Below are 14865 nucleotides of genomic sequence, written 5' to 3' on the forward strand. Positions count from 1 at the left end.
TATAAAAATGCTTCTAGAGCAAAAATATATTTTTGTCATAGATTTTCATCCGTAGAGCCGACTCAATTAGTGACATGAACAATCAGAAATTATGTCAATTATTCCATTTATTTATCTAAGCGTAGCTTAGTTTTCAATGTGCAGTAGGCCACCTTAAAAATAATGAAGATTAAAGAAACAGTAAAAAATGTAAAAATGTATAACCACTTCCCCTTGTGAACAAAGTATATTGTTTCAAACTTAAAACAAACTAGCAAGAAACTACAACTCTTCCCAGATAAAATTTCTGCAAAAAATTAGATAATTCCCTCCCTTAGTGCTACAGTATAGTTTGAAACTTTGTGCAGTCAATGGGTGTTAACTATGTGCAAAGTTTGAATACATACGATAGCCTAGCATAGGTATATTTAACGTAGATAGAAACTCATGCATACACCCGTACAGATATTGGACTCTATTGGACAAAAGTTCTTAAAACATAAATAAATCAGAACAATTTTGTGTAAGTTAGTTAATACCTAACAATGACAATGAAATCTAGTAGTTATTTTAAGAAGTTACAGTAATTCATAAATAAAGAATATGTTTGTAAAGGATCTTTGTTTTAATTCAAAAATAATATATTGTATATTGACGAGTATATATATATATATATATATATATATATATATATATATATATATATATATATATATATTGTGTGTGTGTGTGTGTGCGGGTGTATGTGTGTGTTAAAGTTTGAATGAATGTGTAGCCTATATATGCTACAACGTGCATCCTCTTCCCCGGCTCTCATTATTATTTGCAGATGCGATTGGCTGTTCTATTAGTTACCCCAGCGATTGGCTGTTCTATTAGTTACCCCAGCGATTGGCTGTTCTATTAGTTACCCCAGCTACCAATCGTCTTCCTTTCAAACAAATCTCACAGTTCTTGAGGCTCGTCTACCCACGGGTCTAATGGTCGAGTGTGCCAGCACAATTTGTCAAATCTCAACCAATCAGAAATTAATAATGATCACAGATCAAATCATAAAATACGCTGGAATTTTAAAATCATTTTATAAAAATATAAATAAGCACATACAAAGAGAGATCAGTGTGTTATAAAAATGAAATACAACATCAGAAGCAGAAAGTCTGTTAGAATTGAGTGTGTTAAACTACCATGAGCTGAGTTTTCCTGGTCTTCTGCTTGGATGGTTAGAGTCTTGAGAGGGTCGTGTTCTCGGAGAGAGTTGCTGTCACTAACGATGCGCTCCGCGGAGATGGGGTTACAATCCTCCACGGCCAGGATGTAGAGGTAGCTGCTGGTGAACAGCCAACAGTGGAAGTCGTCGGTGTGCCAGGACTTGGCGATGATTCCCCGCGTCTGACCTTTGAACTTGACGGTGCCGTAACACGTGTGGTTGGCGGCGATTTGCTCGTCCCTGTAGGTCTTGTTACTGCAGGTCTCCCTGTCGTAGGCGACCGTCAAGGTCTGGCAGTCGCCGGAGCATTTTCTGACCAGCAGCTTGCAGTTTTTGTACGTGGTGGGGTACACCGCAGGGGAGGAGATGTTGCAACTGCTCACCTTTAACTCGCTACTGGAGATGAGCAGTTTTGGCTCGTCTTTAGCCCTGGGTTTACCGTAAAACAGAGCTCCCGTGTTCTTCTCGCACGGTATCAGTTCCCCGGAGCCGTTACGCATCGATGGTCGTATACGAAACACCAGCATATCCGTGGCGAAATTCTCGATGTGCGCGCATGCGTAGGTGGGCTGACAAACTGCGTCGTCGCCGCCTGTTTGTACTAGAGTGTACGAAAACTTGAGGCTCTCTTTGAAGCAGCTGAACTGGCCGTACGTCCCTGAGACGCCGCTTCCGTTTATTGTTATTTTAATATCCGGAGACAGCGTTGACCAGGTGCCAGTAAGGTTGTGCGAGAACTGGCAGAATCTGTTGGCATCGACATATTTCTGACAGCGACCGCATTGTTTAGGGCACGATGAAGGATTACTGCAGACGTCCTTGCCGTTCTTACACTTGCTGCCACTGCTTGTTGTACACTGCAAGTGATTTGCTTGAAGGTAGGGCACTAAGATGCCAGACAACACGTTAGTATCACCTGGCCCAATTTGTCTCCGCAAACAGCTACCGTCCAGAGTCAGGTGAAAATTTTCCGCAGTTGAAAAAGGTCGGTACACAAGACACCAAAACATGTTATCCACGCCTTGCATCTTTAAGATCAAAGAAGTGATCTCGTTTTTTTCCCACCCACCCACGCATGCCATCCTAAACAGGTATTGTTCCCGCGGAAAAACCGAACTGGCTGCGAGTGCTCGGGGCAGACAGTCGGGTCCAAAGTCCAGAACCACGCTGCCAGAGTCCGTGTAGTCGCACTTAAACTGGATGCTTGGACTGTACGAGGTCATTGACCTCTTGCAGGAGGAGTCGGAACCGACGTCCAGGTACAGCTGAAATCCACCGATGAGCGGGCAGGAGTCCGTGAAGTATTTTCTCACAGCTATCAGCACTACCGGGTCCGCCATGTAGGTGTCTTCTAGACAGTTGATCTGTGGAGGGCATGGGACAAAGTTTATAATCAGGTAGTTTGACATCATAGTCAGGTGAGACATTCGTGATAACATCACACGTTTAAACAGGTAGTTTAACATCATAGTCAGGTATAACATCGGTGATAACATCACACGTTTAAACAGGTAGTTTAACATCATAGTCAGATAAAACATTGGTGATAACAGCACACGTTTAAACAGGTAGTTTAACATCATAGTCAGGTATACGTCGGTGATAACATCATAGTCAGGTATAACATCGGTGATAACATCACACGTTTAAACAGGTAGTTTGTCATCATAGTCAGAAAAAACATTGGTGATAGCAATTTTTAATAATATTTTTGTTGACCAGATATAATTAGCGTTAGAATTATGCAAATGATAGATGTTCTATTTACTGAGAGGGGGGAGGGGAGGAAGATTTTCCTGTTTTAGCAAGACAATTTACCCGTTTCGGCAAATTTCCGGTGTCCGAGCGGCTGATCCTCAGGATAAACTGAGACAGCTGTTCCAGGTGGATGCACTGGAAACTGGCACCGTAGGCTGTCTCGCGCTTCACCAGGTATCTGTTGCCGCCGTAGGCAATGTCGCAGATGATGCGGTACTGTAGGGGAGAGATGGTGGTATATGTAGTGTCAGATGAGGGGTGAGATGGTGGTATATGTAGTGTCATATGAGGGGAGAGTAAGTGGTATATGTAGTGTCATATGAGGGGAGAGATGGTGGTATATGTAGTGTCAAATGAGGGGAGAGATGGTGGTATATGTAGTGTCATATGAGGGGAGAGATGGTGGTATATTTAGTGTCATATGAGGGGAGAGATGGTGGTATATGTAGTGTCATATGAGGGGAGAGATGGTGGTATATGTAGTGTCATATGAGGGGAGAGATGGTGGTATATGTAGTGTCATATGAGGGGAGGGATGGTGGTATATGTAGTGTCATATGAGGGGAGAGATGGTGGTATATGTAGTGTAGGGGATATGTTATATGATGGAAGAGATGGTGGTATATGTAGTGTCATATGAGGGGAGAGATGGTGGTATATGTAGTGTCAAATGAGGGGAGAGATGGTGGTATATGTAGTGTTATATGAGGGGAGAGATGGTGGTATATTTAGTGTCAGATGAGGGGAGAGATGGTGGTATATGTAGTGTTATATGAGGAGAGAGAAGGTGGTATATGTAGTGTCAGATGAGGGGAGAGTTGGTGGTATATGTAGTGTCAGATGAGGGGAGAGATGGTGGTATATGTAGTGTCATATGAGGGGAGAGATGGTGGTATATGTAGTGTCATATGAGGGGAGAGATGGTGGTATATGTAGTGTCAAATGTGGGGAGAGATGGTGGTATATGTAGTGTCATATGAGGGTAGAGATGGTGGTATATGTAGTGTCATATAAGGGGAGAGATGGTGGTATATGTAGTGTCATATGAGGGGAGAGATGGTGGTATATGTAGTGTCATATGAGAGGAGAGTTGGTGGTATATGTAGTGTCATATGAGGGGAGAGATGGTGGTATATGTAGTGTCATATGAGGGGAGAGATGGTGGTATATGTAGTGTCATATGAGAGGAGAGATGGTGGTATATTTAGTATAGGGGATATGTTATATGAGGGGATGGATGTTGGTATATTTTGTGTAGGAGATATATTATATTATAGTATATTGAAAACTCGCTCAATACATAAAACATAGATAGTCGTCTCTCATGATGTCCTTGGCCCTCATCTGTGGATTTCATCTCAGTAATAGAGTAGTGGGCACGATATACAGTCCAACGACATCTATAAAAATATATATAGAGGGGCCGTGTGTGCAAGTATTATAGAGGGATGGATGTATGATTATCGAAAGTCAAAAGGGTTATAGAACAACATGTTTGTATGTTTACAGGGAATGTAGAAGGTTTGTATGTATATGTTGACAGGACCGATAGAGATGCTATTGTTAGTTTTTATCACCGAGTCTGAGTTTGTCGATAGCGATCTTCTAACATCTTTCTCTATGCTGGTCGCGAAACCACTTTCCTCGAGCTGCCTTTCTAGCGAGGATTCGGCGACATTTTGGTTGAAAATGTCAGTTAAAAATCTAACTCATCAGACAGTCACAGTTTCAAGGTCGTGACAGCAATGCAACGCACACAACATACACTAGAACACACCACCACACCACACACCATTACAGACACCGCACCACACACCACACGCCACCACACCAGCATATCAAACACCACCACACCACACACCACCACACCACACACCACCACACACACCACACCAGCACACACCACACACCACTACATACCACCACATACCAACATATCACACACCATCATATCAACACCACCCCACACCATCATATCACACACCACCACACACCATTATATCACAAACCATCATATCACACACCACCACACCACACACCACCACACACCACACACCACCACACACCATCATATCACACACCACCCCACTACACACCATCAGCACCACACACCACCACACCATACAAGCCACCACACCACACACCACGGACCGTCACACACTAACAAACTATCACACCATCATACCACACACCAGCATATCAAACATCACCACACCACCACACCACACACCACCACACACCATTATATCACACACCATCATATCACACAATACACACAACCACACACCATTATGTCACACACCATCATATAACACACCACCCCACTACACACCACCACACCACTACACACCACCACACACCACACACCACCACACACCATTATATCACACACCATCATATCACACACCACCCCACTACACACCACCACACCACCACACACTACCACACCACCACACACCACCACACACCACCACACTACATACCACATACCACCACGCCACCACACACCTCCACACATAACCAGGCACCACCACACACCACACCGCCAACCTACCTTCGTGGTCCTATGGTTACGGCTGTACTCCTCCACCTCCATGATGTCATCCCCCTCCACCCCTACCCTGTACACCCGCCGTGACGTCAGCGACATCTGCTGGTCCCAGGTACGGTACCGGAGAAAAATATCCTCCATGGGAAAACAGCTCTGGGAGCTGCTAAGGGACAGGAGCAGGAGGCAGATGGTTAGCCGACTCCATAACTGTATTAGGCGCCAGGTCGTCATTGCCACTGGTAGATGAAAATGTTACAATCAGTTTAATGTTTAATGATTTAATGCATCTTCTGTAATCAAATAAATAACATACACGTACGATTTGAAAAAAAAAATCGTGTAAAAATAAATTCCAAACATATCACATTCTGAATACATCACCTGTAATACAACAAAGATCATACGCGCACAATTATACGTAATCGATCATGTATACAATATATTAGAATGATTTTACTTTCTCAACGCTTCGCTGTAATTTTTCAACAAACCTACGCATAACGTCCGATGCTAAACATCATACAGGAAATATAAAAAACAAGAAACCGCTTATGATTGCTCGCTTCATTTTTTTTTTAAATCGAGAACATCTGTAAGTAATCTTAAACATATAATTAACATTACTTTCATATCTAGTCAATTATAAACTGAACTCAAAAGTATCAAAGCCCATGTGCGCACTTCTCCCCCCCCCCCCCTCTCTCTCTCTCTCTGTCCCAAGCCTAAGAGATCATTGACTTCAACGATATATGGAGGACTTAAAGATGTGGACTTTTGTTGAAAATAATATGTTGAATGTTTTAAATGTATCAACTAAATTTTATTTATCGAAATAAAATAATAATCAAGCAATATGCGAATGTAGAAAAGTGGCTATGGTTTTAACAAGACCGCAATAAACAATGACGTCACATGCCACATGTTTAAACTACGGAAAGAACGCAACATAAATGGCGTCATCTTTAGAATATAAAGGAATGAACAATTTTTAAAAATTTTGATTTAGATCTAGATTCTATAAATCTACGTATCATGACGTACGCTATGAAATGTATACAATTTTCTCGGTCAAACTAATACAAATTACTTTTAAAAAATCCACATAATGACCATTGAACAGCCGGGTTTTTAGCAGAATCATTTAAGTCTCTTAATCAGTGTGCGCATTTCATATTATTATGGTGCTGACTAATAATGTATATAATTTTGTTTTATTTCTCTAATAGATATTGGTAGCCTGTTATTTTAAATGTGTCGGATTTTTAGCTATTTAGTTATATCTTTTGCTTTGTCACTAGAAAAGCACATCGCGTTTTGACTTAAAACTATTTTATATCTTCTATATATATACAATTCTCTTCTGGGAGACGCTAGAAAACAAGCTGTAAGCGCGCTCCCTACCACCCCCACCCCTACATGGTCTGGTGAGCTGTGGTTCACTCTAAATGTTTACAAACAGAGCCGGGTTTAGTGACGACTATTAGGGGCAGATAATTTAGTTTGAAACGATTTTAAACGTAGGGGGGGGGGGGGAACTAAGTGGAGTTTACTTTAACGGAGGAGGGGGGGGGAGGAGGGGGGGGGGGGTTATCGTCCTTAACGAGCTACTTAGAGTGTTTTAAAGAAATATTTTCAGTGGCAGCGTTGGTAGTGTCGAATTCACAAATTATGAATAACTGAAAAGTAGAAAAAACAACAACTAAATAGCGGCGTATGATATGCCGCGGGTCGGCTCGTATTATTTACTAGGCATGCTGCCCAGCTTCGCTTAGGCTTTCAAAAGCATTGAGAATTTGAATGCTTAACTAATTCGCCCGAGGGTCGGTCTACGACCTCAGGAGTTATGAAGAGGTTCCTACGTGGACAAATTTTTTTCGATTTATAGCTCATATAAGGCGCCGGTCAGTCGAGGTCTGTTTTGACCCCCTCGTCGTAGACCTTTAGGCCAACCGGCACCGGCCCCCGTGTTCTGTCGCCCCAAGGCAAAATCCTGCCAAATTTGAAGCGCCTGCGGCGCCGGGAAGTGCCCGATGTCGGGCACCCAACAACTTTGCTTCATATATTATAGAGATTAGCAAATTGCATAGATAAACAAAGATTTCCAAAGTAGTTCCTTTCTTTATAGTCTAAAATAGGAAGATTCACATATAAAAAAAATTAGGTTTGACTTGGTCTGGTATCAAGTACACTACCATCTCAGCTAATTAGGTACCTTTTAAAATATGGAGAATAAAAGAAGTGTTTAAAAAATAACTTACACGAACATGTCTATTTTTTTTCAAATTATTTTTTTACCCAAAATTAGCCAGTTTAGTTGCTAAACAAACACAGATTTCTATAAAATACTTAAGTCATGAAAAAGTTTATTATAGAAATTTATTTTTGAAATAGATTCTACAGTAGATAGTCTAAATCTAGATCTAGAATAGATCTTAGCGACGTAGCGTCTAAGTGTAGTTTTTGCGAAGATTTAGATCTAGTCTAGATCTAGAATCTCTAGATCTAGAATCCAAATAGATAAAATATTTTTTTAAGTTTAGGCTGAGAATATCGTCTTGTGTAGTCTACATTTCATAGCGTACATAGCTCTAAATCATATTTGAATGAAATAGTTCATTTTTTAAAATTCTAAACTTGGAAGATGACGTCATCAGTTTCGTGCTCTTGTTTTAGTGTTTTAGTGTAAACAATAAGTGACGTCATTGTTAAATGCGTTCTTGTCCCAAGTTTATACACTTTTCCGGTTGCATAAATAATACCGTTTCTCTATATTCAAATACGCCTTTATTTTATATTTTTCTTCTTTAAATAATATTGTGGTTATACATTTAAAACATCTAACATATTATTTTCAACAAAAGTCCGTAAAAAGTTCTCGATATATCGCTGTAGATTCTGATGTGATGTCCGGCGAAAATATTTTGCGGACAGACAGAGAGAGAGAGAGAGAGAGAGAGAGAGAAGTGCGAACGTGGCCTATTATAGATTTAGATACCAAATAAGTATAACATTAAATTAATATATAGGCGTATAATTCACGTGTAACGGGAACCGATGGCTAGTATCGCATAAATATAAACAAGCTACGTTTAACCTCGTGGCCTCCGGTCCACATCGGCAATAGGGCTGGTAAGTAGGTCACCAACCAGTTCTACGGCTCAATAAATTCTGCATGAGCGATAGAACTGGTTGGTGACCTACTTACCAGCTATATAATGGAGACATCGTCCAGTACTATAAGTAAAGTACCTCATGATGTATTGTTTCTGTTCCAACTATGTCACAGTAGGAACAGAAGACATGACTATACAGTTTGAATGCGGTTAGACCAAGCTATTTGAATACACGGAGATGGTGCCGGCCGGTACTGAAGGGACATTTCCTTACTGCTCAACTTGAGGAAAGGCAGGGTCGTATAAAAGAGACATTTCCTTACTGCTCATGTTGTGAAGGATGGGCCGGTCAAGCCGTGAGGTCGAGGCTTCCGTTAATGGAGTGTTTTAATGACATGGTCTGTACGGGTGCCAGGCTGATATATCAAGGTCATGGTGGTGACACAAAGAATAGAGGCCAATATATCAAGGTCATGGCGGTGACACAAAGAATAGAGGCCAATATATCAAGGTCATGGCGGTGACACAAAGAATAGAGGCCAATATATCAAGGTCATGGCGGTGACACAAAGAATAGAGGTCAATATATCAAGGTCATGGTGGTGACACAAAGAATAGAGGCCAATATATCAAGGTCATGGTGGTGACACAAAGAATAGAGGCCAATATATCAAGGTCATGGTGGTGACACAAAGAATAGAGGCCAATATATCAAGGTCATGGCGGTGACACAAAGAATAGAGGCCACCAATATATCAAGGTCGTGGTGGTGACGAAAAATACAAAGGCCAATAAATCAATGCAATGTTGGTAACATAATGGCCAAAGACCGATAACTCCTAATAATTATGGCGACCAAACTACAAAAGAATTTAAGAAAAATATTAAGAGGCCAAAAAATGCAGATATTTTTGTGGACCAAAAATACAGATGTCAAAAAATCAAGAAAATGTGCTGATATAATGAACAGAAAGGCAAGTACATTCAGCTAATCAAACAGAGTTTGACGTTTTTGTTACCACTTACAAAAATGATTCTCACATCTACCAATAACGTGAACAAAATGTTATTAAGAATTGAAATTTATTTTGTGCATCTACCACCGTTTATATTAAGTCTGATTCATATTTCATTTGCTATAGTTTTTTCTTCAACACAAGTCACTTAACACAATCTCTTTAAATTCAATTACATATTGTAAAAGACATAAAGTAAACAGTCACTAAATATCATAAAGATAGAACTGTGTACTGAACAAGTGTTTACAACGAACGCCACCACGCAATGTTCAACCCATGAAAACAATTACGTGAATGCTAAAAACACGGCTTCCTCTGGCATGCTGTGACGAAATCTCCCTGATATCGCTAGTACTGTTTATTTTATCGTAGGTACCCCCCCCCCCCCCCAACCCCCACCTCCTCTGTCTGTCCCCACCAGCTCGCCGTTAATTTGAGGAAATAGCTATCGATCTATCAGCCCCCCCCCCCATCCCACGCCTCCTCCTTGTTCTAATGGCGGCCATGTTTTGGCTGTACGCTATCGGCACTCAACGAGCAATCAACAATGTAAAAACTGTGTCGTCAGGTCGCTAGAGTGCCAGCGATTACCCGCCTCATTCCTACTGGTATCAACTACTGAACAACATACATGCAACTAAGGCAGAATAGCATAATAAGACACTTAAAAGGAAGAAGTGGGGAAGGGGGAGATAACCCTTGTATTGGATTTAAATTCTCTCCCCTTATCTAGCCGAGACAATTTGATTAAAAAGAAATTCCATCGGGAATACGCAGCCTTTCTTTTTTGTTCTTTATCTCTTTTTTTTCAAATCGTAGACAAGAGAAACGGTTAATTTTTGTGTCATCCTCAATTTCTATTTTCGTTTTCAATTGCTGTACGTCGTCGTGATGTTGGAGCCCCCCTCCCCCCTCTCCTCCCTCCCCCCCCCCCTCCAGTGTAAATTAAAAGCGTATGGGTACTCAGTTCAACAGGAACTTGTTGATTAGCCGTACCGTTATATAAAATAGCTACCACGACGCTTACCATAACAAAAGCATTATGCTGTCAATAGTGCTAGCCTTTAAACTACAATACAACAATGACATCTATATATATAACTAGCCGTCCCGGCCAGGCCCTGCTCTGGCTTCTGTGAAAAACCTTTCTGTTAAAGACCATTACCTGTGTGTTTAGTAATCATCATAAACCCTGCATTGCCCACCCAAACCACAACCAACCAAAACCAAAAAAACAAAACGCAAATAAAAGCTAACACAATTACAAATACAAACGAAAACAAAAACCTAACAACAAACCAACCACAAACACCAATACGAACACAAAGAAAAAAACAAACAAAAAAGCAAACGAAAACAAACCAAATCCAAACGCAAAACCAACCACAAACCCAAAGAAAAAGACACAAACGAAAACGCAAACGAAAACAAACCAAATCCAAACGCAAAACCAACCACAAACCCAAAGAAAAAAACACAAAAGCAAAAACAAACGAAAACAAACCAAATCCAAACGCAAAACCAACCACAAACACAAATACAAACACAAACCCAAAGAAAATAAAACACAAACGAAAACGAAAAAATAAAGAACAAAAACGAACCAAATCAAAACGGAACCACTAACTCAAACCCAACCTAAACACAAAGAAAACACTAACGCGAACATAAACGCAAAGTGCTCACGGGGCTGAATCGCCTGCTTCAGCTTAATAAACGAATATAGTACCCCAACTTATTCATAGTCTTTTGCACTCACTTTAATGAACGTAGGCGCGAAACCGAACACGGGAGGCCCGGGACCCCAAATAGCACCCTGTCTGGGCGCCAGAGGACGCACCATGACGTCACCGCCTGATTGAACTTAGTAAACGACTATAGTACATAACTTATTCATAGTCTTTTGAACTCACGCGAACGTAGATACCCTAGCGTACACCGGAAAGCCCGGGGCGCCAAATAGCACCCTGTCGGGGTGCCGGAGGACGCCCGGATTTGATTCACTTAAAGACTATAGTAACCTTTCTTATCCATAGTCTATCGCACTGTTCAAAACAAAATTATGCAGCATAGCGCTCACATGATAGCCCAGGGTGCCAAATCAAACCGTGCGGGGGCGCCGGCGGACGCGCCTGTTTCAATTTTGTGAACAAAAATGATAATACTCCAAGCTTATCCGTAAAATGGAAAGAAATAAACATATAGGATTTGTAGGACCTGGCTTATTAAATGTTATTGATTTTTTTTAAAATAATTATTCAACAGTATGTTCAGTGTATAGAATAAATAAAAGGCAGTGTTAAAAATACCTAACGACATTGCACTTAATCAATCCCCGCTAATTATGTAATTATTTTTTTTTCTTAACACCAAAACAAAGTAATAATAAAAAGTAAATTCTTTCTTCTTATGATTTTTTTTAAAGGGAAGTAACTGCGCAGTCAATACATTTCCGACACAATTTTAGAAATTTTATAAACGTCGATACACTTTTAAAAAATTTTATGTCGTGTTCATAATTGAAAATTATTCTTCTAAGTACATGGAATGAAAATTGTTTTTAATGTAGTTCGATAGTAATTTTTTAACTTATGAATTTAGACAAATGCGCACGATAATTATCTAACACTTAAATCCATCGAAAACCAACGACATACATATGCGTTACAGAATTGAGCTTTATATATTAGATTCTCTTCTGGGAGCCGTTTGAAAACAAGCTGCAAGCGCCTCCTTACAGTCCCCTCTCTTCCTCTCTATCACTATCACTACCACCCCCACCCCACCCCCACATGGTCTGGTGAGCTGTGGTTCACTCTTAATGTTTACAAATTGTAGAGCCGGGTTTGTTGACGGCTATTATGGGCAGATAATTTAGTTTGAAACGATTTTAAACTTACAGGAGGTAACTAAGAGGAGGCTGCTTTCACGGGGGTGGGGGGTGGTAGGGTAGGGGTTGGGGGGTTAGTGTTTTAAAGCAAATATTTTCAGTGGCAGCATTGGTACTGTCGAATTCACAAATTATGAATTACTGAAAAGTAGAAAATAAAACAACTAAATAGCGGCGTAGGATACGCAGCGGGCCGGCTCGTGACTTTATATTCCGCCTTATCAGTACGATACGACGAATGTTTGGGTACGACAAATCAATAATAACCTGTACCCTTAGTTCCACAGGCAATGTGATAATGACTTGAGTCAGCGTAGGACAAAAACTACCCTACTACGGTATCCGGGGTAAGGGGGATAGATTTATGAGGGTGATGTTTGTAGCTGACCAATTGTCAAGTGGTAACACTTTCGACAGATAGCTTGGAAAACACTCAAAACAAAGACTGGAGATTGCCGTCAATGTAAGAAAGGTTTATGTGAAGATCATGTACGTAATAATGTAAAAAACAACTGTCTAACAACTTACTGTTTATACTTCATCAGTAAACAAATTAATCAGTTTAATATTCGTTACCCTAACCGTTGCCTTAACATAAATATATGAACTCTAATTCAATTCTCAAAGGGAAATATATTACTCAACACGAAACAGAGTTGTCCTGTCGTAATTTTATATACAACCCGTTGTATACAGGATAGACCGGGATGGTGCAAAGGTAGAGTGATAGAATGATAGCCCAGAAGTCTCGTGTTCGGATCTCAAGTTCTTGTCTGCAGAGGCGTAGCGACCCTTCCCGGCGCCCGGGGACATACTTTCAATTTGGCGCCCCCCTCGGGAGCAAATTTTCGATTTGCACCCCCCCCCCTCGAACTTTTCATTTGCACCCCCCCCCCTCAAACTTTCGATTTGCACCCCCCCCCTCGAACTTTTCATTTGCACCCCCCCTCAAACTTTCAATTTGGCGCCCCCCCTAAGGTCGGCGCCCGGGGACATATGTCCCCCCCCCGCCCCCCCCTCGCTACGCCTCTGCTTGTCTGTGAGACGTCCCTGAGTCTACTCAGCTCAAATGATTTCCTGGCACGAGTCTATCAAAGTTTAAAGCGAGGGGACTTGAAGCTGATCATACACGCTTCAACAACATGAGGCTACATATTCACATAAAATCTACTTCAACTGCACTTTTCACACATAAAGGTGCAAGAGTATCCTGGGTTTTACTTACTTTTGAATTAAAGAACAGAATTTGAAAAAAAATAGAATGTATAGACATCTAGAAACGTGAAATCATTTACTATTAAACAACATTCAAAATGGCCTCCACTAGCATCCGTTCAATACACTTTAGCACGGCGCAATTTCTTTCCAATACTCTTCTATTTTATGGTGTATTAAAATACCACACGTTGAGTTCTCTCAGCTATTGCCCAGACAAAGTTTGAAAGAAAGCTGAGCACACAAGTCACCCTACCACTAGCTAAATAAAAAAAATAAAAAATAAAAAAAATAAAATAAACTATTAAATTTTTTGTATGACATATCTTTCAAACAGTACTTCCGTTTTTCATTCATTTTCAATTTTCTGTTAAATCAAGTACAATTTTCCAAACATCTGCACTTCGTAATGTAGTCATAATGTCATACTATCCTTAGAGCATAAATACTTGGAAATCTAAAACCTTGCTTATGTTAAAAGCAAAACACATTTTACCTATTTGTTTACCTTTTTAATGATAGCATGTTTATTAATGTTAAAATGTAAAGCGTGGTTCTTTGGTGTGTTTTTTTTTGCCAGAACCACCCAAAAAACACCTTAAAAAAACCCTCACCTTTCTAGCACTCACCATGTAGGCAACCCAAATAAAAGAATTCTGTTCGTGACATGAGCGCCGAACCCCACCCCACCTACCCCACATGGAACTCAATTATTCAGCATCTTAATTCAAGTCCCACCAGTTGATTCGTTTAAATCATAAAACAGGCACCGCCCCCCCCCCCCACATCACTCTTGAACAGACACCCTCCCACCCCTTCTACTACACCTGTTTTTTAAGTTACACAAAAATAATGGTTCTGACGTTAATTATTTCCCACCCCTCCCCCACTCGTCCCGACCCCCCTCCCCACCTCCCACTAAGTCTTCTCCCCGGGACTCGCATTATTGATGTGTTGTGTCTCGATTTCCCACGCTGGAACTTTTTTCTCTGTACATGAATAGAACAATGGATGTCTAGGGACAAGAGGTCTGGGAGCTTAGCTGTGTCCTTTTTATATCGTCCAGCTAGACGTTTGCAGCTTCATTCAGCTATAATGGCATTACTCTAGACTTTTACTACTCACTTTAG

At 40.7% G+C, this 14865-nt stretch overlaps 1 protein-coding gene across 1 annotated transcript in view; it reads right to left on the reverse strand.

Moving 5' to 3' along the window:
- Positions 1-707: 707 nt before the first annotated feature.
- The window catches only part of LOC131949043 (uncharacterized), a 30340-nt gene continuing 16182 nt past the window's right edge, over positions 708-14865 (reverse strand). Inside the window, exons 2-4 of the mRNA XM_059310810.1 lie at positions 5502-5734; positions 3008-3163; positions 708-2553 (exon numbers count right to left, since the gene is read on the reverse strand). Coding sequence (XP_059166793.1) covers positions 1096-2553; positions 3008-3163; positions 5502-5729 — 1842 coding nt within the window. The 5' untranslated portion in view covers positions 5730-5734 and the 3' untranslated portion in view covers positions 708-1095. The remainder of the gene's footprint in view (positions 2554-3007; positions 3164-5501; positions 5735-14865) is intronic.

This window comes from Physella acuta, unplaced genomic scaffold (genome assembly GCF_028476545.2).
Source record: "Physella acuta isolate Inbredline_101_S28 unplaced genomic scaffold, ASM2847654v3 ptg000670l, whole genome shotgun sequence".
NCBI classification, from domain to species: domain Eukaryota; kingdom Metazoa; phylum Mollusca; class Gastropoda; family Physidae; genus Physella; species Physella acuta.